This window comes from Mastigoproctus giganteus, chromosome 1 (assembly GCF_048544385.1).
Source record: "Mastigoproctus giganteus isolate SK-2022 chromosome 1, ASM4854438v1, whole genome shotgun sequence".
NCBI lineage: Eukaryota > Metazoa > Arthropoda > Arachnida > Uropygi > Thelyphonidae > Mastigoproctus > Mastigoproctus giganteus.
The window spans coordinates 65,520,219-65,545,651 of NC_143575.1; the positions used below are offsets into that span (position 1 = coordinate 65,520,219).

Consider the following 25,433-nt stretch of genomic DNA (forward strand, 5'->3'; position numbering starts at 1 on the left):
GTGTAAAATCTCCTTTATAGGCAGCTTCGTATAATTAATCGGTGTCGAGTTTTTATTTAACATATCCCAAATAATATCTAATGTGTACAATAGTATACAATCGATACACACAATTATGGGAGATTTTTTGAATGGCTTGGTACAAAATTACATTAAATCTACACTAAGGTACTCGGCCCAAAGTTACCATATTTCTTTCCTAAAATATTGCCTTCAAAACAACATCGTTCCGAAGTTTGCCAGGGTAAATTTAAATCAAAAAATTTCAGGCATAAAACAACTATCACTGGCGACATCACGTAATATTGTTAAGCTTGCCTTAAAATCTCGATATTCGGATAAACAAAAATACCTTTCCCAGGTTAGGAAGCTTCGCGATAAATTAAAAAATTATCTACATCCGAACGATTGGTCTGTATTGAAGACCTCCATAGATTTGCGACGGGAAGCACAAGCCTCAGAAATAAAAAACAGACACGTTAATAAGTTGCAAACATTATCGAATAGTTCAAGACACGTTCATGCGAATTCTAACACATTGTCGCGAGCTTGCGACCAAGTTCACACGAGTTGGGTGACATCCCCCCCACAGACACATAACGCACTACCACAGAATATATCGGCTAGTTCACGAACACCCCCTCACCCAGTATCCAACGAACCGACATATCAACAGGTTACAAATCTTTCCTCGTGTACACTATCGCAGGACCAGATTTCACTTTTATCCAAAGGATTAAATTATAATTTACCACCTCGAAAGCTGCCAAAAAAACAATGCGTAATTGATTTTGAATTTGGACTTCGTAGTGTTCCACAAAAAGATGTATTTATTCAACAAGTTAACCAAGTAGTGAATAACATAAAAGAAACATGACTTCCTAAATTGAATACACATGACAGTTCAGCTTTACGAGAACTTCGAGAAAATAAGGACATTATTATACAGAGGGCAGATAAAGGAGATACAGTGGTAATACTAGATAAACATGATTATATTAATAAGTTAGATTCAGTTGTATCTGATAGCTCCACTTATTGTGAAGTGGACCCGACACTGTTTACCAATTTGGTAAATCAATACAATAAAACGTTAACCACATATCGTAAAAACGACTACATTACTATGGTTCAGTTGAAGGAATTGAAGTCCAGAACATACAATATTCCTGCACTTTTTGGTCAGGTAAAATTACACAAACCCGGATTTCCGATTCGACCTATTGTTTCCTACAGGAACTCGGCATTTTCAGCCTTAGCCACACGTGTATATAACATTATAAAACCTTTTAGACAGGTTATACAATTTGGGATTAAGAATTACGATACATTATTTAATAATCTTAAAGACTGTAGACTCGGCGACAATGACAATTTATTCTCATTAGATGTTACATCATTATATACGAATGTAAACGTTGAATACACATTAGATATTATTTGGGATATGTTAAATAAAAACTCGACACCGATTAATTATACGAAGCTGCCTATAAAGGAGATTTTACACTTAATTAAACTATTAGTTGAGGCTAACTACATCACCTTTCGAGACAAGGTGTACAAACAAATTTTTGGATTACCAATGGGTTTGAGCCTGAGTGGCTTAATGTCAGAGATCTATCTCTCAACGATTGAGCAGATACATTTGACACCTTTTCGTCCCCGTATCACATACTATGGGAGGTATTTAGACGATGTTCTAGTTATTACCGATAGTAGTACTATCCAAGATATTTTACATTCGTTTAACAATATTCATTCTAGACTCAAATTTACACTGGAAAGGGAAGATACGGATACTAAGTCATTAAACTTTCTAAATTTCACGCTTACCCGGGACTCGAACAAAATACAATTTAGCATCTATCGAAAACCCACAAACACCGGTATGCTTCTACATTATAATAGCTACCACCCGTTCACCTACAAAAGATCGATTATCTTTAATCAATTTCTAAATGCCTATAAATATTCAACGACGGATTCTGCTTTAGACTCAGAAATACAAATATTAACTAGCAGATTCTTGAACAGGGGTTATCCCATTAACACAATAAATCGAATTAGGGTACAAGCTAAGGATAGGATACAAAATACTGCACCAATCAACAATAGTAATATCAAAAAATACTTTATTTCTGTCCCATATGTTGAACAGTGGCACAAACAGCTTAACAGATTCTTTAAAGATACCGAATTTAAAATTATAGCTAGGCCTATACGGAAGTTACACACTATACTGAACAATCGCTCGGTTCTTTCGGCGTTCGCAACACAAATTAATGATCTAGTATACAACATTTCTTGCGGTGATTGCGACTCGTCTTATCAGGGTTCCACGCGGTTTTCTCTTAATATCCGTGTAAATCAACACGAAGCCTCTGTTCGTGCTTCTCGTTCAGCAGCGTCAGAATTAGCCTTTCATGCCATTAACGAAAAACATACTTTTTTATTTAACGAGGCCAAAATACTTAACGTTCAACGTAATTATACGCGACTATTAATTGCAGAAACCGTTGAAATTAAATTACACGAGAATTCTGTTAATGTTCGGCGGCCATATTTGATCTCCGATGCGTGGACCTTTACGCGCATGCGCGAAGACACATAATCACTATTTAAGTTGCAGGTTTAGCCTGATTCGGTAATTTTCATTCCTGTGATCACGACAGTCGGTCGAAAAGCATTGTCAGCTTCAGGAAGGAAAATCGTTTTGAATATTTTCGTTAGATTCTTTTAATTGCGTTAATTTGAATTTTAATTGTTTTGAATTGATTTTGAATTGTGTTAAATTGATTATTTAATTATTTATATTTTACTTTAATTATTTATATTTTACTTTAATGTACCGGTAAGTTGTCGATTTTTTCGTTTTTTCCGTTTTAATTTCTGGAGGGTATCATACGGAAGTGTTCCACGTACTATATTGAGGTAAACTCCTCTTATTAATTTACTAATATTATTATCAACGTAGAACATATTGAGTATTACAGCTCTGATTCATACTATCTAATTGTTGTGTATCGTAAAATCCTGGTGTCCTTCTCAAGTGTCAACCACCAGAATTGCACAACAAGATGACAGTATAGTGTCCTCTGTTTCTAACATAAAGTACATGTCATGACCAAATAAAATAACATCTGCTAGTCTGGGGAGATAAGGGTAATATAGATACGTGTTTATCTAATGATTTTGGTTATATTTCTTTCACTGAGAACTGAATTGTCATATTTCATGTTGATACACAGTAGAAAATAATTTGCTGGACTAATAGGGAGAAAATTATTTCTCCCTATTAGTCCATAAAGCCATAGGTTTACTGTATTTATTAAGACTATAAATTTGTGTTATTTGAAATATGAGTAGAATTTTTTGTTTTCAGAAATATTAAAAAAATTGACTTTTTAAATATTCCTAAAGAAGTTTAAGTAGTAAATATTGTAGTTTTTTTTTGTATGCGATAAAATATTGACTATTATAATCTTATTGTGTCTACTTTATTTTTACTGATATGCATTTTTGATATTTTTGAACAGAATACAAATTCAGAATTTTGCAGACAAAAAAATACGTCTGAGAGTTCAACTAATAGAGAAACTGTGTTGAGTGAGCTTGCTGCTGCCCATGATGCTTATATGGAACTTACAGCAAACCTTCAAGAAGGTACTAAAGTAAGTGTTGTTCCGTGTAGTCATTTCATAGCTTTTATTTTCATTTTAGAATTGTGATTTTTTTTTTTTTTTTTTTTTTTTTTTAATGAACTTAAGGCAATTTTATGTGTTTATCTATATTCCTCACAACAAAATAACTAAATCCACAGGCATATAAGTTAGTGCAACTGCATTATGTCTATATGTAGTGAATTAACCGAAGTTATTATAGTGGCATTGTTTCATTGCATCCCATCTCATATTGTGAATACCTTCACAACAAGTACCATTTCCTCAATAGAGAAGACTATTGTTAGTTGTTCTCAGTGAATACCACCCAGATGGCCATTTCAGGGTGGGCTATTCAGCTCTTAATCGGTGGGCAAGCAGTAATATAATACCATCAGGTATCTACCCATCCACTGATGAAGAGCCAGAGAGGGTCATCTGGGTGGTGGTATCCACTGAGAATCAGTAACAGTAGTCTTCTATGTTGAGAGGTGTTACTTATTCGAAGTATAATGGGATGGACAACTCATAAAGGTATTTGCAATGCGAGATGTAATAAAACGATGCCACTATAATAATAACTTCAGTTAATTTACTGTATATAGACAAGATGCTTTTGCACCTTATCTGGCTTATGTCTCTAAATTTTCCTGCAGTCTTTTGAGGGGGTTTAGCCTTGAATTTTTATTAACAAAATCTTCAGGTTAACTGCATGTCAGTGTCTTTTCTCATTTCTTTATCGTTAAAACTTAACTTGTCATGAGCAAAAACAGGACAATATGTTGTTTTATCTGATATTTTATTCCTTCATACCTTTTTGACTGTTCAAAAAGATAATCAGAAGTTAAAATGAATTCACTGTTTCACCATATTTTAAGATGTTTATTGAAGTGTTATCACATCAGTCTACACTTAAAACAGTTGGCTACATTTCACTGTTTTGCTGAACCTTTTCTTCAGGCCTCTGGTGGGGAGTCTTTAGAAGAAAGAAACCAGTTACAAAACAATTACAGTAATGTGAGATGCAGTTTCTCTGAAAGTGTGCATTTGATGTAGTAACAGCATTGAACTTAACAGTTAGCAGTTCACAGCCCTCTAAAGAGTAACATAATTAAAGAAAAGAAAAGGGCTTCTGAAGGAAAAACTGCAGATAATTGGGAGTTACAACAAACAAATCTATGTGATATAAAGAGTAATTAATAGCTAAGGACCTGTGACAATACAGAAAATGCTGAGAAATTCTTTTAATACATAGGAAACATAAAAGGAAATTTGTTTCCTTTTAAATAATAAAAGGAAACATATCATATTATAATACCAAAATTTAATATAAATTGTTAAATTTTACATTAAATAGCCAACTGTATTAAGTATAGATTGATGAAATAACACTACAGTAAACATTTTAAAATATGAGGGCATTAAATAAATTATCTACCTAACGCTTTTCTCATGGTTATATTTCAGTGATCCATGATTTATCATGTTCCTACATATCTCAACTTGAATCATACTAATTTTGATACAACTATGTTTTTAGGTTGTGCTGCTAACTGAAAGAAGAACAACACCTGTATCAAATTATAGATTTTCTGAAATTGGAGCATTGTTTAGTCATCAATTTTCTCACCAAAGAAGGAAATGGGCCAAAGGCCATTCATGAAAGTATGGTGGCTGTGTATGGCAACAGTGCACCTTCAGAGTACCAGTTGAAATTCTGGTGAAAACAATTCAAGTGGGGTATAGAGTCCATCGAATATGATCCATTCTCAGGAAGGCCTGTGGCAGCAACCACTCCAGAAATGTGCCAAGCTGTGGAAACCCTTGTGCTGAATACAGACATTTAAAGATGTCCCAGATCTCTAGGGAACAGTTATACCCCCACGAACACCTGGGGGATAACTAAGGTCAGTGCAACATGCAATCGTCACTGGGATCCTGAGACAAAGCAAGAATCAATGCAATGGAAGCTCAAGGGTTCCACTCAAAAAATTTCGGACACAACCTTTAGCTGGAAAGATTATGGCCACCAATATTTGGAATGCTAAGGGAATTTTGTACATTCACTACTTGGAACACAAGCAGACAGTCACTGGAGAGTCATATGCATTCCATCCCTACTGTACAACCTGAGGAATGTCATAAGGAAAAAGTCAAACTTTCCAGAGGTGTGCTGCTTTTTCAGGACAACTCATCAGTGCACAGGTCACATGCTTTTGCTGCTGCTTTGAGAGACTGACTTTACAGAACTTACCAATCCTCCACCTTACAGTTCAGATCTGCCCCTCCCCCAATGACTATTTACTGTTTCAACACCAAGAAAAACTTCAGTTCATAATAATGAACTGAAGTCTGCTGTTTCTGCATTCTTTGATGGGACAGGGCAAAGAATTTTATTTTCCTGGTATTTCCTCATTGCCAACAAAATGGAACAAGTGTATTGAAGTTCAGGGAGTGCATTGAAAAATAAAACCAGATTTTTGCCTCTATCTCATTTCCTTCATAGGCAGGTAGATAATTTATTGAATGCCCTTCATATATTTATGTGGTGTAACAGTGTATTCTTATCATTTAACTTCTAATAATGACTAACCACTTATTTCCCTTTCATTTAAAGTTAGCTTTTGTTAGCATGAATTTCAATTTTACAAAAGTTTTTGCATGACTTCAAAAAAAACACTGGTGCTAGGTGACCAACGAGAAGCCCAGGTCTGTGTGGGTCTTGTTACCAAAAAATAAAAAGGGATTTAGGATTGTTATAGTTGATGTGTTTGTCAGTGGTCTTGTTAGTCTTACATGCATTGAAGATTGCTTAGATAGTTTTCTTCATCCTTCTTTTATGGTGTTTTTTGAGTTCCCATTATTTGTGTTATCTGTTGGGCTACCTGTTGTATTCTCTTTTATTAAGGACAACCACCTTTATCAGTATTACCAGTTGTCAACAGAGCAATTGCTTCAGAGAGCTTTATGTGCACTGCATTCTTCACTTTCGAGATTGCATTTGGTTTTAACCCCTGAAGAAGCCACATATTCTCTCTACTGAAAGCAAACACAAAAGAGAATTTAAGGAAGCCTAACAAATATAATACAGCTGAGAAACAAACATCAGTTGCATTGACCTTCTATTCTTCACACAATTCTCTTTAAATTCCTGTGGTCTCATTCTTGGATTACTGACTTTACTTTCTGCCACATTTCTTCCTTTTAGAGCTGCATTCTCCTTTTATCTTCCAGTCATTGTATGCTTTGAGATGGTTGCTTTTGACACAGACAGTGATTTCCTCTGTTTTCTCAATTGTGGCTCCTGCTAAATGTGTTCGAATCATAACACCTTTCTGAAAATCAGAAAAATCGCCTATTTTTCCCCATGATCAATTGACTAAGAAGCTCCAGGACAGTGTTATCTGATACCGAAGAATTAGTGATCATACCCATGTGACAACTACATTTTCATACCATATATTTAAATTATCTTTTGATGCCAGTTGTGAAAGGCTTCTAATTTTTTGGCCAGTAGTATGTATAAAGAAGTTTTTTGAATGTAGTTATAAGACCACCTAGTAGCAATTCCTAATGCTCTTGTTAACATGCACAGCTGATGACGATCCCATTGCATTCTTCCAGTCAGATCACCAGCCTATAGTCTTGATATGGTTATTGGAGGTACCTAACTTCAACATCCCTGACAAAAAATAGCTAAACCAAGTACCTTAATCTTCAACTCTGTGTGGAAGCAGCATCCTGTATTCTCTGCTATGTCCTCATTGACTGCGACCTTATATGGAACCTACTATGCTGCTACCAAATGAGTTACAGTGACTCCTCGCTCCAGATTGTGGTGGACTCCTGACCTCAACAAAGCTTCAGAGAAAAATAATTGCTACACAAGAAATGGAAGCTTTCAAATGACAATCAGGACAGAATTGCATTTTCCCATGCCAGGGCCCACTTTAATTGAAAAAAAGCTGCAGCAACCCAAGAAAACTTAGACTGCACTCTGAGAAAAAGAAAGCCATTCTATGCTGCTCCATATTGCAAAGCCAGTCAAATGCGTGATGTTCAAGAATGGCTCAAACACATCACCAGGTTCTCAAAGGCAACAGCAGTCCTGTCTGCAACTCTTCAGCATGACTATGAACATCCTTCAGATGTCCTAGCAACTATCTGGATCACAAAATAGCAGCTCACACAGGCCATCAATTCCCTTCCCACAACAGGAGAGGATGGAATTCTGAAATTTATGATTAAATGTTTGAGTACTTTCATCATAGACCCTCCCCTTCTCTCAATCTACGCCAGTTGTCTCACTGATCATTACTTCCCATCACAATGGAATAAGTACAGAGTGTACCCCATCTCTAAAAACCAATTTGCCACACACGTCAGCCAGTTTAGACCCATCTCCAATTGCCTCCAGTCTGCTAAAAATTCACAAAAATCCTTGCTAACCACAATTACTCACCAAATCCTCCAGACATCCACTACGCCATCCCAGGAAAATCGTCAATTACCAACTTGGCAGCTACCACTGAATGCACCCTCTCAGCATTCAAACAAAGAGCTGAGCTTGCAACTACATATCTCAATGTAAGTGCAGCCTTTGATGCTGTGTCAATCCCTGCCTTACTCTTCCTACTTAAAGAAAAATTTTGCATTCAAGGTGATATGTTATACTTTCTCGAACCTTTGCTCTGTCACAGAACACTTATTCTCCATCGAGAACAACACACCCTATCCTGTGACATTACTGTTGGAGTTCTGCAGGGGGTCGTGTCCTATCTGGTGTTCTATTCACGGCTATTATTGTGCCCATCACTGCCTCCATAAATGGCCTCTTATGCTATGCTGATGACCTCAAACTGCTGACACAAGTTAACCCTGGAGACAACCCTGCTCAGCTCAGCAACAGGATAAATTCACAGTTTAGGAATCTTGAAACTTACCTTGCAAGCTTCAACCTTCAAATCAACCCACAGAAGTCTGCTCAGGTTATATTTTCCCTAAAATGTAAGAATTTAAATAGCCACTATGTGAACACTACCACACTCAGTACTTTTTTTTCCTAACAGTGATCATCTAGATTTAAATTTAGTATTTTTTTTTTACTTTGAATACAATTCAGAGTCAAAAATATCTAAATCTAAGTTCCAGAGGGAACTTAGCAATCTTTGCCTCTTTATCTCTCCTTTCTGGACAAAGGAGAGAGAGAGAAATATTCTACTGGATACTAAGTCAGCTACCACACAACTTTATCACTGGCAAAAATTACCAAATGAAAATATTAAGCAGATAATCTGAAGCATTGTGAATACCAGTGACAAGTAAGCTAGCAAGCCCAAAATTTGTGCTTGTATGCGCGCACACACTTGTGAGCCGAAGAATCCAGAATAAATCATAGTGAAAACCCTGTTCCCTCTGCCTGACATCACCGTCTACAATTTCAGCTGTAGAGGAATTTAAAAATGCTTTCATTTGTCAATGGGAAATTGAATCATCTGCCTCTAATGAGTGGCATATGAGCTGACAAATACCCAGCAAACTGTGAAGTGTGCCAAACCAAGTTCTTTGGTCATGGCTATCGAGCTTGGAGCAAATTGTCAAGAATTGTAATAGCTCAGCTATAAACCAGGCAGATATATATCGCTCATGCACATAGTCCCAGAGGAAAAGAACTCTCTTGGTGTGTCATGTGTGATATATCATTTGGGAATTTTTTACTATTTATAACTCACAGAAAACTAAAAGCTGAGAAGTCTCCTTCCTAAAAAGAATTTGCAACAGAACCATCTATAAATGGCAACTAGATTACACTTATTTTTAACATTCATCCAACTAATGACATTCTTAAAATAAGAATGGAGCCATACAACTGCTGATACTTTGATAAACCCAAAAACAAACAATCACAGTTGGTATGATTCATCAGAGCAGGTGAGTTTTCCCCAGTTTAAACTCTCGTGTTCTTGGCACTACAGCAGAAAATGCCGTCTCTTATATTTCTAAAGAGTTGATCATTTGTTGTCATAACTTATATGCAAGATAGCTATTCTCAATAGAATGCAATAAGCACATCAAAGTGGGTTATAGTTAACCCTCAGTGTGGTGTCAGTAATACTTTTGTCTTATAATTGCAATCTGTTATATATCTTTTAGTAAGATGGCCTATTGGAATATGCACTCCTTATGTAATATAGTCCATTTTCCTTCCTGCTACCGTTTTTGCGCCAATAAAATCAAAATCCCATCCCATCCCATCCCTTCCTGCTACTCTTCTGGCTTTCTATGCATCCAACTTTGTATTGCACTTACGAGGGCCAGTATGAAAATAATGTCTCCAAATTTTTCACTTTCAAATGTGTCACTGTAGATCATTTTGCCTCACTGAGTGGTCACTAGAGGTAGCTAGTTTCACCATACTGAATGGCGCTGTGATCAGTCTCGGTGCAGCAGCACACGTGTAGTTCAAAATGGTGGATGTTACAGATATATGTATCAAGCAAAGAGTGGTGATTGGATTTCTTACCAAGGAAGAAGTGACATCTATCAAAATCCATACACGTCTCAAAAATGTTTATGGTGACAATACTGTGGATGTGAGTACAGTTAGACGTTGGGTAAGACACTAAGAGTGGAGAAAGTGACATTGTTGACAAGCTTGCTTGGGTCTTGCTTGTGGGCCTTCTTGGAATGTGGCACCACAATCAATTCAGATCAATATATGGAAATGTTGAAGTTGAAAGCTTGCATCCATAGAGTTCGGCCAGACAAAAATCTTAATGAGGTTCTTCTCCATGACAGTGCACGACCCCAGACCATTCTGCACATGATGGAGGCCATTGCAAAACCAGAGTGCACTATTCTTCCTCACCCCTCTTGTAGTCCGGATCTTGCACCTTCTGACTATCACCTCTTCGGCCACTGAAGGATGCACTCTGTGGAACCCATTTTATGGATAATGACCAGAGCAAGAGTGTAAGGACTTTTACAGGATTGGAACACAGTGTCTGACTTTGAGATGGTGGAAGTGCATAGAAAATGATAACGACTTTGTGGAAAAATAACAGTGTTTTTATTAATGATTGAGGATTAATTGATGTAAAAGGCATAGTTGTAGGAATTAAATTTTCTGAATAAAAAAAATAGAAGGCATCACTTTCATTCTGCTCCTCTTATTTCCTATCTACCATTTCAGCAACTTCTTGGTGATGCCAAGAATCATAACCATTTACAACTTGTGTAGATTACACTATTGAGGTGATAACTGAACTCTACGGGCCTTACCTTTGGGCATACACATAGTTTCAAAAAGAAATTTTATTTAAAATACCTTATACAGAGAAGAGTCACTTTTGGTGTATATGACAGCCTTCAACTTCCAATAGGTGTCATCCAGAATTTGCCTCCATTTCCTTCTACAAAGTAGGAGGAAATGAGGGAGCTTATTGTTTTTGATTTTCAGCCCAAGCTCCTGATCCAACTCCCTCCCCTTCACACTGCTGTTGCAGTGTTATGTGTGATCTATCTTCAAATCGTATCCACCACAACAAATTTGGGGGGGGGGGGGTAGACAAGGCACAGTTTTGTGCACAGTAAGATTTCTGTTACCCAGTCACCATCCCATGTTGAACTTTGATCCATACTAACTTTGACATATTGCCACGGCACAGGCAGTCCCACCAAATTTATGTTGGTATGGTATATTTTAGCCAAGGTGCAGTTCTTCTGGCACAATACACAATATTTTTGGATGGGTTGGCATCCAAATACTTTTGATTACATAGTCTTGTATGGTAATTGACTGTCAGTCTCACCCTTAAGTATATTTTTAATTTTTTAAATTTATTGTACACAGATAATTAACAGATATTTATTTGTTTTCATGTAATTTTCAGTTTTATAACGACTTAACTCAGCTCCTAGTGAATTTCCAAAGCAAAATCAATGACTTCTGCTTTGCCAGAAAAACTGAGAAAGATGAACTATGTCGAGATATGCAACAGAGTATAGTAAATCAAGCTTCTCAGCCTTCTCCAGCTCCACCTGCTCATCATGTTGCTACATGTAGGTAATTTGTATATATTTATGCAGTTTTATGATTGTCTTAATTTCTTCTGATTGCTCTAGAATAACTTTATAAAAGTAGAACTGAAATCTGGAAAATTTTCCAAGTAGAAAAAGAGCCCTGAATTTTGTGAGCTTTATTATCTAGCTTGCTTGAAAAATTGAAAACATATATCAGATAATATTTGGAACAAATTATTTTTTCTTATTTGATGTGAGTAGATGCAAGTATATCATTGATGTGCAACATCGATGATATACTTTTCTATTATTATAAAACACCTGCTGAATATGTACATAGTCAAGTACAGCACAGAATAAGTACAGAATAAATTAACAACTTTCTTCCAGCTTCCTGGCCTACAGTCTGTATCTTGTAAACAGTGTGATTTGTTTGCTGTATCAGCATGTAGTACAAAGTGCTATTGGAAGTTTTTAAGAATACTTGCATTACAGTAATTTTCAAACCCATCTGGGAATTTTCTGATGTTTTTAAAGCACCAGAACTGTGTTTAACCCACATCTTAGATAAAAATGAATGTCTGTTTTGTGCCGTGTCAACAGGGTTCAACTCACATTTTGTTAATGGATATCTAGACAGTATGTGCAATCTGTTGGTGCAAATAGCAAAGCATGTCCAAGTTGGGATGATGCCAACAGGGTTCAACTCACCTTTGTTTATGGATAGCTAGTCAGTATGTGCAAATCGGAAAGCATGTCCAAGCTGGCACGGCCCCCCGAGTGCCAAGCGATATTAGTGACCACAGCGCCTTTCCAGAGTGATTATCTAGTACGCTTAATTGTAAATACGTTTCTCCTGAGTTTCGAAAGTCCGATAACTCCTGAATATTATAATTAAATAGATATATTCAAATACTATAACCTAGAAAGGAAAGCCACCTTTCTTTAATCCCTCTTTTTATTTTTAGTTATTACTAACCCTTTTCTTCGCTTGGGTCACTAGGTGGCACCGCTCTTGCCTCCATGTGGCGGGGCTGGTAACCTGGGAGAAAAAGACATCTCCCAGGGCCAAAAAGAGCATATCATGAGTAAATCAAACTCAGACTTATCTGGGCTGCCAGATGCAACCCAGATATCAAAAAAGAAAGACAGTTCCACAGCAGGAACGGCAAAGCGCCAAAAAACTGAGCCAGAGACATATCCAATTCCAACCTATCTGATCATCCATTCAACTGGTGAGAATGCAGTTGGCAAACTTTCTCCCTTTAGAATTCAAAAGGAATTGGAAAGTAAAGCAGGATCTCCGAAATCCGTAAAAAGACTCAGATCAGGAGATATTCTCATTGAAACATCTAATGATCAGGAGATATTCTCATTGAAAACATCTAATACCAAACATTCTGAGCGACTTCTGAAAAACAAAATTTCTTTTGCAGGTCTCCCAGTAACTGTAATGCCCCACAGATCACTAAACACCTCTAAAGGAGTGATCTCAAACTGGGACTTACTAGATGTAACTGAAGAAGAAAATGCCAGAAGAACTGAAAGAACAAGGAGTTATTCATGTCAAGAGAATCTCCATGAGAAAAGATGGTAATCTGATCCATAACCGCAATCTGATCTTGACCTTTAAACACACCGAATCGTCCCATCATCCATTAAGGCCGGATATCTGGTATGTAATGTCAGACCATATGTCCCAAACCCACTACGGTGTTTCCGATGCCAGAAGTATGGACATTCCCAAACAGCTTGCCGGGAACCCCTACTTGCGCGAAGTGTGGTTCAATCGAACACGATTGCGAAAACTGTAATGCTCCTCAATCAGTATGTCCAAATTGCAAAAAAGATCATCCCGCTTATGCCAGAATATGCGAGCGCTGGAAAAGTGAGAAACTTATCCAGAAATATAAAACTGAGCATAATGTTTCTTACCAAGAAGCAAAAAGAATCATCTCACCACCAACTCGTGCAGACAGACCTACGTATGCCCAAGCCACCAAAAAATTCCAATCAACCGGATCGCAAACTGAACTAACAGTATCCCCAAAACAGTCTTTCTCAAATTACGTAAAATCTTTGTACAGTGCAACTCAAACCCAAGCAGTAAATACACCAATTACCATACCACAAGAAAACGTCCAGACTCCGGATCAAGGACCCAAAGAAAAACATATCCTAACTTCTAGTCACCAGCAACAAATGGACACTAAAGAAAAATCAGCAGATGACCCTGTTCTTCAAATTTTTGTTGAAGAAGACATGGACACCGAAAGGCCTTCCTTCCCAAAAAAAAAGATAAAAACAAAAGTGAAAAACAGAAAACTTCAGCAACCCGAAAACGCTCAGAAAGTCTAATAAGAGATAAATAATGAACAGAATAATACAGTGGAATTGTCATGGATTCCATGCCAATATCGATGACCTATACGATCTTTCTGTAAGTACTCACCAATATGTCTCTGCCTTCAAGAGACGTATTTAAAACCCCAAAATATACCAAAACTGTCTCGTTATAACATTATTAGAAAAGACAGAACCAATCAGAATATTGCACATGGTGGTATAGCTGTTTTAACAAACCCACATATTCCTGCCAAACAGGTCTTACTGAACTCTCCCCTCGAGGCAATAGCAGTCCGTGTGGCAGCTGACATCCATATGACAATCTGCTCCTTATACATCCCACCAAGCTATACCTTCCAACAAAATGATCTCAACAATCTTATAGCTCAACTCCCAACACCTTTCCTCATTCTGGGAGACTTAAATGGTCATCACACTCTATGGGGTAACAACAACATCGACCAAAGAGGAAAACTAATTGAACAGTGTCTAGACTATAACAGCCTCCTTCTTCTAAATGACAGTTCACCTACATACGTTCACCTTCCTTCAGGAACAAGCACTGCAATAGACTTGTCTATCTGTTCAGCAACCTTATATCCTATTCTAAAGTGGACGATAAACAACGATCCGCTACATAGCGATCATTTCCCCATAATAATTGAATTACTTAATAAGCCCTCTCATCATCCTACTAAAATTCCACATTGGCTCACTGAAAAAGCAGATTGGCAGTCCTATAAAAAATTAACTAAGCTTGATCCCGAAATAATCCAAAATTCCACAACTGATGAAGCAGTTGACTATGTCACAAAAACGATATTACATGCAGCAGAACAAACTGTCCCGAAATCCTCATCAAAATTACCGATTCATCCAAAAACCTGGTGGAGTGATGAATGCCTTGTGGCTAAAAAAGAGCAAAGCAAAGCTTGGAATTCTTTTTGCCAGAGTCCAACTACAACCAATCTCATTCAATATAAGCGCGCTAGAGCAAGAGCGAGATATGTCAGACGCTGCAATAAAAAGGCTGCTTGGATCCGCTTCACTTCAACTATTAATCAAACAACGCCTACACATAATTTGGAAAGCAATCAGAAAAATGAGTGGCAAATATAAAACGATACCTCTACCCATCATGGAATGGAGAGGGCAGAATGTAAATGATCCTGCTGGAATTGCCAATATACTAGGTGAAACCTTTGCAAAAACATCAGCAATAGAAAGTTATACACCGACTTTCAGAAGATTAAAAACAAGTTTAGAGAAACAAAAGTTAAACTTCTCTTCAAAAGGAGATGAACAATACAACTTACCTTTTACCATTCACGAATTACACAGAGCTTTGTCAACATCTAGACGCAGTGCTGTAGGACCAGATAATATTCACTATTCCATGATTCAGAAACTTAGTACCGAATCATTACAGTTACTTCTTCATCTATTCAATAGACTCTTCCTGGAAGATAAATTCCCTAATCAATGGCATCGTGCCACAGTCCTTGCCTTCCCTAAACCAGGTAAAGACCCTACAAATCCCACTCATTATAGACCAATTGCCTTGACCAGTTGCATTTGCAAAATTCTTGAAAAGATGGTGAACCGCCGACTGATCTGGTACCTTGAAAATCTCAATCTCCTACATTCTGCACAATACGGTGTCTGACAAAACAGATCTACACTAGATATACTAGTCAGACTATAAAATTCCATTCGAAATGCATTCCTCAGATCGGAACACCATGTGTTAGTCTGCTTTGATATCAGTAAGGCCTATGATTCCACGTGGAAGTATGGAATACTCCGTGAACTGCATTGCCATGGACTTCGGGGTCACCTCCCGATTTTCATACAGAATTTCCTATGCAGGCGTACATTCCAGGTTCGATTCAAAACCTCACTGTCCCAAGTATTTTCCCAAGAAGAAGGAGTTCCTCAAGGCTCTGTACTCAGTGCTTCACTTTTTATAATTGCAATAAACACCATTGCCGGACAAATTCCAAACACTATTGATAAAGCACTGTAGACGACCTGAGTATTTGGTGTCATGCAAAAAACATGAATACTATTGAGAGACAGTTGCAAGGGGCAATAAATAAGATCTGTTCATGGGCTCAGACTAATGGATTTCAACTTTGTCCGGAAAAAACATTTTGCATCCATTTTTGCTGCCAACGTAAACTCCATCCCAATCCAGAGCCAGAACTGAATCGCCAACCAATAGCAGTTCATCCGAGCATACGGTTCTTAGGAATCACTTTAGACCAGAAACTCACTTTTGTTGAGCATATCAAAAGACTAAGAAACTCATGTCAACAAAAACTAAATATCATCCGGGTTCTCTCTGCAACTAATTGGGGAGCTGATCACCTTACTTTATTACGGCTATATAGAGCATTAATAAGATCAAAACTTGACTACAGAGCACCAGTCTATAGTTCAGCAAGACCTAGTGCCCTTCGCTGGCTTGACCCTATCCATCATAGTGGAATACGCGTTGCATTAGGAGCATATCGCACGTCACCAATACATAGCTTATATGCTGAAGCACACGAACCTCCTCTCTCGATCAGGCGACAACAACTGATACTACATTATGCCTATGAAATTAGATCTATGCCAGAACACCCAAATTGGCAGATACTTTTCTCATCACAGCACACCAGGTTATACCAAAACCGCCCTAATTGCAATCGTCCTTTGGGTATGAGAATAAAACGCCTCTTAGAAGAACTAAATCTAACCTTAGACAATGTGGCACATAGCCTCCCACCTCTCTTGCTCCTTGGAATATCATTCCTCCCTCATGTGATTTACATCTGCATGAATGGAATAAATCTACATTGCATAGAGAAAACTTCTTGCAGCTATACCATACAGTAGTGAACCAGTTTCCTAGCTTTTCCATAGTACATACTGATGGATCAAAGAATGATGTCCACGTTGGAATCACCGCAGTTTTCCCAAACATCACATTAGCTTATCAGTTATCACGTGAGTTCAGTATATTTTCCGCAGAACTAATAGCAATTCAGGTTGCACTGAATCATATCGAGTCTTCCGATATTAACAACAGCATAATTTTCACAGATTCCTTAAGTGCCCTTCAAGCACTAAAAAACACAATGAACATCACCCACCCAGTTGTGAAAAGAATAGTCAGCTCTCTGCATACCTTATCAGTACTTGGGAAAAACATACACTTCTGCTGGGTCCCAGGACATATGGCAATCCCTGGAAATGAACTAGCGGACAATGCTGCCAAATTAGCTCACCTTCCACCCGAGAACAAGTGGAAAGTGCCTCATCAAGACTATCGACCAATAATCCAGGAAAAATGCACGTGCCAATGGCAGTTATTATGGGAAAATCAGCCAAACAATAAACTTCGAAGTATCAAGCCAAACCTTGAGCGATGGCCTTCCAGCTTCAGTTCAATCCGACACCAGGAGGTAATATTGGTTCGTCTGCGAATAGGACATACAAATGTAACTCATGGTTATCTTTTAAGAGGAGAGATACCCCCTCAATGTCATCGCTGTAATACAATGCTTACAGTGAAACACATTCTTGTTGAATGCACAAAATATACAAGAGAACGCCAGAATCTTTACACTTCAGCCACAACAAAAGATCCTACACTTGCCTCACTTTTAAACAATGAAACAAATGTCTCAAGCATTTATAACTTTCTCAAGATAATTAAAGTATATCACCTCCTTTAGTTAGGGGAAAAAAAAAAAAAAAAAACTTTCTGGTCCCTTCTTTCCATTTTCTCTATTTGAGAAGAAATTACATGCATAGTTACCATATGCATGGCGCACTATGGCCATAGTTGCCGATGTGCCCAATAAATTCCGAAACAAACAAACAAACCAAGCTGGCACACCATTTTATTTCTAAACAGAATGTTCGTGAATTTTCTGTTACTATTATTTTTGGTACAAAGTCTTTTTCTTAAATTGTCTACAGCTGAGGTGGTTTGCATGAAGGCTCACTATATCAAAAGAAGCTTAATGAAAAAGCACTGGACAAAAGTGCTTATGGTTTCTAGTACTTAAACAAATATTCCAATGCCGTTAATGGAGTAGAGAGATAAAAGGGAAAATATTCATTGGCAGATAAAGATGTTAATGAAAAATAGCCCTTTTGATGATGTACTCAATGTATGAGGGTGGGAAGCAGGTTCAAGGTACACCAAAATTTATAAGAAACCAAAGATTAAAAAATTGAGGAGCCCATTGAATAGAATAATGAATTGTGCCCTATGAAATAGTTGTTACATATGCCAGTGCAAATAATTCTCACTTTTTTTTTCCCACTTCCATTTGCTTACCCAAATTACATATAGGCTAGCATAAATTGAGGACTTCATATATTTATAAAGTACGGTTGGTTATTTGTTAGGTTATTTGTTATTAGTTATTATAAATATATAATTCTGCAGATTACTTTTTTAAAAAACACTTTTTTTTTTCCTTAGCCCAAATGAACAAACCTACTCCTCCACCAAGGCCACCACCACCACAGTCTACTGCACCAGCTGCTCCAGCAAGCACACCTTATCCAGTGGCACCTTCACAAGGTGGTGTTAATCCTCCCCATCCACCTCCACCATATCCAACTTATCCAACATATCCTTCCTACCCATATCCTCCTGCTCCAATGCCAACTGGTTATAATCCATATGTGCAGCCAGCAATACCTACTTTTCCACAAGGTGAAATTTTCCTTTATATTATTTAATATAGTTTAAATTATTTTGAATTAACTGCCACATTTAAATTTATATGATTGAATTGGATTATAGTAGAGTATTAGTTAAGTTCATTGGTAGACTAACCCTACATTGTTTTCAACCCTAAGTGGAAAAGAGTGCGTGTGCATGCATACGCTTCTCAGCACTGTTTACCAGTGGTGGATAACTGAATGACAAAACATTCTGTAATGTAACTGCTAGGATAGCTTCACATGCTTGTTTAATTTCATTCTCCTTTAATTGTTGAATAGCTTCACATGCTTGTTTAATTTCATCCTTTAATTGTTGAAGTGTGGCTGGTTTTCTACCATTTATTACATCTTTCGGTTAGTTCCACAAGTAGAGGGCAAGTGAGGTAAAATCTGGTGAATGTGGGGGGGATACTTTACAACCCCCCTTGTTGGCCTGTCTACCAGTCTGTCAAATGATTATCAAAATAGATCCTGACTCTCTCTTTCTCTCTCTCTCTCTCTCTCTCTCTCTCTCTCTCTCTCTCTCTCTCTCTCTCATGGTGGTAATGTGGGGTTACCCCATCCTATGGTAGAAAATCACATTGTGATGGTAGTTTTATGGCAAATTTGGATCTCCAGTGTCTGAACTTCACACTTATCCTTGAATTTCCAGCAGAATTTTAATTTTTTTTTTTTTTTTTTTGTTTGTTTTCATGTTAAACATCAGCTATAGTGATGATTGTGGATTATGGATTCACACTTGGATTATGGATTCATTTTATTTTAGTTTTGAAACTAACACCATTTTTTTTTATTAGCAAATGATTACACATTATTAAATATTTGATTAATGTGTGTACATCTTTTTTGAGACATCCTGTAGTATTGTCATATCTAGCTATGCTACCACTTTCTTGTACCCCACTGTGGCAGGACACTTTATTCAAATAAAGGGTCAGCACCTTGCCCCATTATTGCCAAGATGTGAACTCCATTTCTTGATACTTTTTCACAACAGATGGTTAGCACAACAGATGGTTAGCTAAAGTGGGGGGGGGGGTCTGTGAGTTGGCCTTCATGTTCACCTGACATCACACCCTCTCCTTACCTGCAATCTGTAGAAGAAATTAAAGACATTAACATGTAATGAACATTGATTGAGATATACTGAGAAGAATGTAGAACAAAATTCTTTCAGATGGGATTGTCTTGTATTACCCACAGCATTAGCATTTAGCACTTGTGAAAGAAATTTCTTTATTCATAGGACCTTTGTTTTGCAGTAAACCTTTGTTCAATATGTGTTGTGAATAAAAAGTTAAAAGATCTTCAAATTGTCCACTCTCTTAAAGCCAACCTTTATTTTATTCAAAAGCAACTTTTCTATTGAGTGATTCAGTTACAGTGTTTACTTTTAAGTTTACAAGACTATTTTGTTTAGTAGTGTTAAATTAAGATTGCATATCATTTGTATGGATGAAAATTGATTTGTTTTCCAGAATTTTAATTATTATTATTTTTAAAAAAAATTTATTTTTATATTTTGTAATTTTAACACTCCTGTACTTTGTAGGTTATCAAGGTCAACCACCATATGGGCAGTATCCATCTTATCCTACTGGAACTTATCCATATCCTCAGCAACATCAACAATGGCACTGAACCCAAAATAGTTTGAGAGTACTATTATTGTCAGTTACTGAAGCCTTAGTTATTCAGCCTGTCTATTACTCATGCTGCTGCTCCATTTTCATTTTAAATAAAGTAATAATGATGGAAGTGACAAAGTTTCATGCATGATTTGGGAAAACTTCAGTAGATGATAAATGCTTTTCATGTAGAGGAAGCACTTGCTTCTTTTTTTTTTTTTTTTTTGTTGTGATAGTTTGCGTCTTTTTATTCTCAAAAATAGTCAAATAGCAGCAGCTGGCACATGATTATTATAGCAGGCAGTCTGTCAATGTGTGAATACATGACTGAAAAATGACCTAGCATAGGTCACAATAATAATTTCTAAATGTAATTTTATTACAGCATTGTTACTTTGTTTATTCTTTATTGTCTTAATGTTGAACATGGAAATAACTTATCTATAAATATGGTTATTTATCTATTCTTGCAAAGTTAAAATATTGGACTTGCTCAGCATTCGAAGATATTACATTAATCAGCCATCTCTTTTAAAGAAAGGGGATGATTAATTTAGATCTATATATTTATAGATTGGAAATGTAGTTTTTTAATATTAAGTTTCAATAAATGATAAAACTCACTGTGAAAGATGAATGAAAATGTTGAAGGTCCATTAATAAAAATTCATAGTGAAAATGAATCTTTTGTCATTTGCACTATTCATTACATTCATTTGTAATTTGAGAACCAAGGGGCTAATGTAAAATGGATCTGTTTTACGGGTATTTAATCATTTTGTGCCTTTGTTTTTGTGCTTGTCAAAATAGATGAATTTTAGAAAATAGCTACATTAGTTTTGTGCTACTGTTATTAGTTTTTAAATTTTTCCACTGAAACAAGTTGCAAATAGTCAACAGTTTTGAAATCCTTGATATTATGTTTTATGCTGCAAATATGCGAACAGTTGAATAACTAGCCAAAGAATAAGAATGTAATTAATGTAAAATATTTCATTTAAATTTATCACGCAATAAATTTGATATCAGACAGAGAAGGGTAAATTTTTTATAGCTTTGCTTTATGTATAATAATAATTATGACAATAAAGAAAATGAAAAGATTTAATAAAATTCCTTATTAGTGACTAGTTTACTTTAATTATTTGTTTGTTTTTGGAATGATTTTCACTTAATGCTGTCCATGTGGTCATACATAATATGGTTGTACCCTCTCTCTCTCTCTCTCTCTCTCTCTCTCTCTCTCTCTCATGTTACGTATTTATAACTATAATTTTTATAATTATGTGATAACTTTTACTTAAAATAATACAAATGTGTCTATTAATCTATGTCCAGCATTTTTGCTTTTGTCTGTGTCAAATCCCATGAAAATAAAGTATTTTGTAATATCCTATTTCAACAGCAGACATCTCATCTCATTGAGCACTCTAAAGTGAGATGAGGTTTGTTTGACCTGCCATAGACTAAAATCTCTCTCTCTCTGCATATTTCATGTGAGTGTTATTTAACAAGAGTATAACCAGGAACTAAAAACTTGAGAGTGGATATTGTTGTTATAAGGTTTGGAAGTTAGAGGTAGTATCAGGAGACGGAATATGACATAAGTAACAATACATTCCCTTCACAAGCTGGAAGAAAGAACAAAAATAGTATGAATGTAGCTTGTCAAACTAATAGAGCAAACTTATCTGTGAAAAGATCTAATCTCAATGGTCCATTTCCACTTACAGTCCGCCAAAACCCCATGTACTTTTTCAGACAGAATCTCAGTTATCGGTTGATTCAACAACTGCTCATCTCAATTGCCCTAATTATTCGCTGTATAATTACTTTCGCCTCAAAGGTGGTACTTGTGCATATGTCTGTTCCGATATTCCCTGTCAGAGACTTGGTAATTTGGAATCTCCTCTTTACGATCTTCTCTGGCTTAAAATCTCTCTACCTCATTCTGTCAAATTCATCTGTTGTCTCTACCGTTTTCCCAACTCCACTAATCACTTGGAACTCTTTGACTTCCTCTCTTTGCAACTTGACTTTCTCCAGTCCAACTTTCCTAGCAGTGAGGTAATTTTCCTTGGTGATTTTAATGTTCACAACTCCAGCTGGCTTCTGTTTTCTATTCACACAGACCAAGCTGGTCGAGATGCTGAGGCTTTTGCAATTACTAATGACCTCGCACAGATTGTTCATTTATCTACCAGAATACCGGACAATACAATCATACAGCCAACACGCTTGATCTTTTTCTCACAAACAACTGTTCTAAGTACACAGTCGAAGTGAGTTGTCCTTTATGCACATCAGATCACAACTTGGTGATTGTCTCTTCTCCAATGGAGCCTTTATCTCATGGCTATTCCTAACCTCGTGTTGTTTGGCATTACAAGAATGCAAAAGTGGGATGACCTGTGAGATTTCTTTTCCCTGGTTGGATTACTGTTTCAAAACTTCTGATGTCAACGTTTGCTCAGATCGCGTAATTGAAATTATTCTTTCAGGAATGTAATCCGTTATTCCACACTCCAATTTAAAATCTCGTCCTTTATCTAAACCTTGGTTTTCCAGTAAATGTGCTAAAGCTGTTCAAGAGAAGAATGTTGCATATTATAATTGGGTTGTTTCCAATTCTTCAGTTTCATTTTCTGTCTACACCAAAGCTCGCAACAATTGGAAAAAGCAGTTATTAAATCAGTCCAAACTAGATTTTGAACAGGCTAAGAGAAAAAAACTTGCTTCTTGCTCTAATGGTAGCCGAGCATTCTGGTCTCTTGCCAAAGCTATTGGCCACAACTTTTGACCATCTCTGCTCCCACCTATGTTAAAACCAGACTGTTCTATTGTCGCTTCAGCCAAGGATAAAGCTGATCTGCTAGCATCCCATTTTTCTTCCAAATCATGTAATATGATCTTGGCAAAACACCTCCCACCATTCCCAACACACTCCATTCAGTGCTTTCTGTGGTCTTCCATGAAAAGGATGTCAGAAGAAGGAACAAATCTTGATGTTAAGAAAACACCAGGTCCTGGTGGTATTTCTCCGCTTGTTCTCAAAACCTGCGCTCATGAACTTACTCCTGTTCTTTGCTGCATTTATTCACTTTCTTATTCGAAAGGTGTTTTTCCTTCTTGGAAATTTGCTCATATCCGGCCAGTTCCTAAAAAGGGTGACAAATCCCTCTCATCCAATTATCATCCTATTGCAATTATTCTACTCTTTCTAAAGTAATGGAGAAATCAATTAACTGCCAACTCTTAAACTATCTAGAAACTTTGTCTGATCCACAATCACCAGTATGGATTCCATCGGTGTTGATCCACTGGTGATATTCTGGCTTACGTTACCCATTTATGGACAAATTCAATGGAAATGTTCTGTAAAACACGAGCAGTCAGTCTTGACATCTCAAAGGCTTTCAGCTGTGTCTGGCATAAAGGTCTTCTAAACAAGCTTCCATCTTATGGTTTGCAAGCTGTTTTTTGTAAATTGGTTATCCAGTTTTCTCTCTCACTGCTCACTGAGAGTGATGGTAGACGGCTGTCTTCTAACTTCTCCACTAATGCTAGTGTCCCCCAAGGTTCAGTTCTTAACCCCCACTCTTTTCCTCTTGTATATTAATGACCTTCCATTGACCAGAAATCCTATCCATAGTTTTTCTGATGATAGCACATTGCATTCCAGTTTGAGAAACCTCACTCTGCTCAATCAGCATCAACTTCTCGAATATCTCCTACCAGTTCCTTAAATACCGATCTCCAGGTAATTCTCCAGTGGGGCAAATGAATTAGTTGATTTCAATCCTTCTAAAACTGAGTCCTGTCTTACATCTTGCAAAAAGGATTCTTCTGCTCCTACGCTTATCTTTGGTGACACTCCAATTTCTAGGCAAGATGATATATCTCTTTTGGGAATTACCCTGACCCTGACTTCTAATCTCTCTCTTGGCACAAGCACATTACAAATATTGCTTCCTCTGCATCTAAAAAACTTGGTTTTCTGTTAGATTCCATTCAAAAGAGGGCAGTTCACTCTGTACAAATTGCAAAACCTCTCTCAGGCTTCTAGATTTCATTCAGAAAAGGGCAGTTAGGTTAATTAATGACTCATCTCTAACAGTCTCTCCACTCTGTCTCATAGACATACTGTTTCTGCTGCATGCCTTTTCTACAGATATTCCCTCTTTCTCTCTCTCTCTCTCTCTCTCTCTTTCAAAATAGTCTGAACACGTGCCACCACTAGCCAACATCCATTTACTGTACAACTTCCAACTCACAGAACCAACTTTTCATCTTCTTCGTTTGAAGTTGGACGTTAAATGCACGGTACTAAACACTATAGATTCTAATACCTCTCGTGTTCAGTGTTTTCGTAAAAAAAAAAAAATAGCTATTGTCCTTAGCACCAATGTTAGATTTCAAAGTCCTATCCTAAAGACTATGTGCAATGAGGTAATGCACATAGGCTCTAGGATCTCTGAAACCTCAAGTACACCTTACTGCCTATACCTGCCTTAATGAAAACATCTCCTGTTAAGTTGTGTTTTAATTGTAATAACCTAATTATTGCTCATGGGTTATGATTACCTATAACTGAAGCCAAAGAGTTCATATTAGGTTCGTGCTGAATTTAGTCACAATTCACAATTATGTTATTAAGTGCATAATTTTAAACATGTGAACAGTCTTGAAGGTGAAATCAGTATGAACTCTGGGGCAAGTTTACTTGAGAATAAATACTAGGATAAATTAGTATTTTATGATTATTCACCTTATTTGCAATAAAATGGAATTTTGCATTCTTTCAAGTACAGTGGAACCTGTATATTCGTCATTAATCCTTTCCTGACAGATGAATATAGAATCAATTTTTTCCATAGGAATTAACAAAAATGGGAATAATCCGTTCCTACCTGATACATAAATAAAAATTTAACCAGAGCTTTACCTTTACTGAGGAGCAATGATTGCGGAAACTGAAGAGGAAAGGAATTATTGTTTAGAAGGGGAGTCACCTTCCATTAAAACATCAGGTAACTCCAATTCT

At 36.8% G+C, this 25,433-nt stretch overlaps 1 protein-coding gene across 1 annotated transcript in view; it reads left to right on the forward strand.

The window, feature by feature from the left end:
* Window positions 1-20,569, forward strand: part of ALiX (programmed cell death 6-interacting protein-like protein AliX) — a 262,161-nt gene extending 241,592 nt beyond the window's left edge. Inside the window, exons 14-17 of the mRNA XM_090373269.1 lie at window positions 3,540-3,674; window positions 11,555-11,723; window positions 18,514-18,750; window positions 20,314-20,569. Coding sequence (XP_090229395.1) covers window positions 3,540-3,674; window positions 11,555-11,723; window positions 18,514-18,750; window positions 20,314-20,402 — 630 coding nt within the window. The 3' untranslated portion in view covers window positions 20,403-20,569. The remainder of the gene's footprint in view (window positions 1-3,539; window positions 3,675-11,554; window positions 11,724-18,513; window positions 18,751-20,313) is intronic.
* Window positions 20,570-25,433: the final 4,864 nt, after the last annotated feature.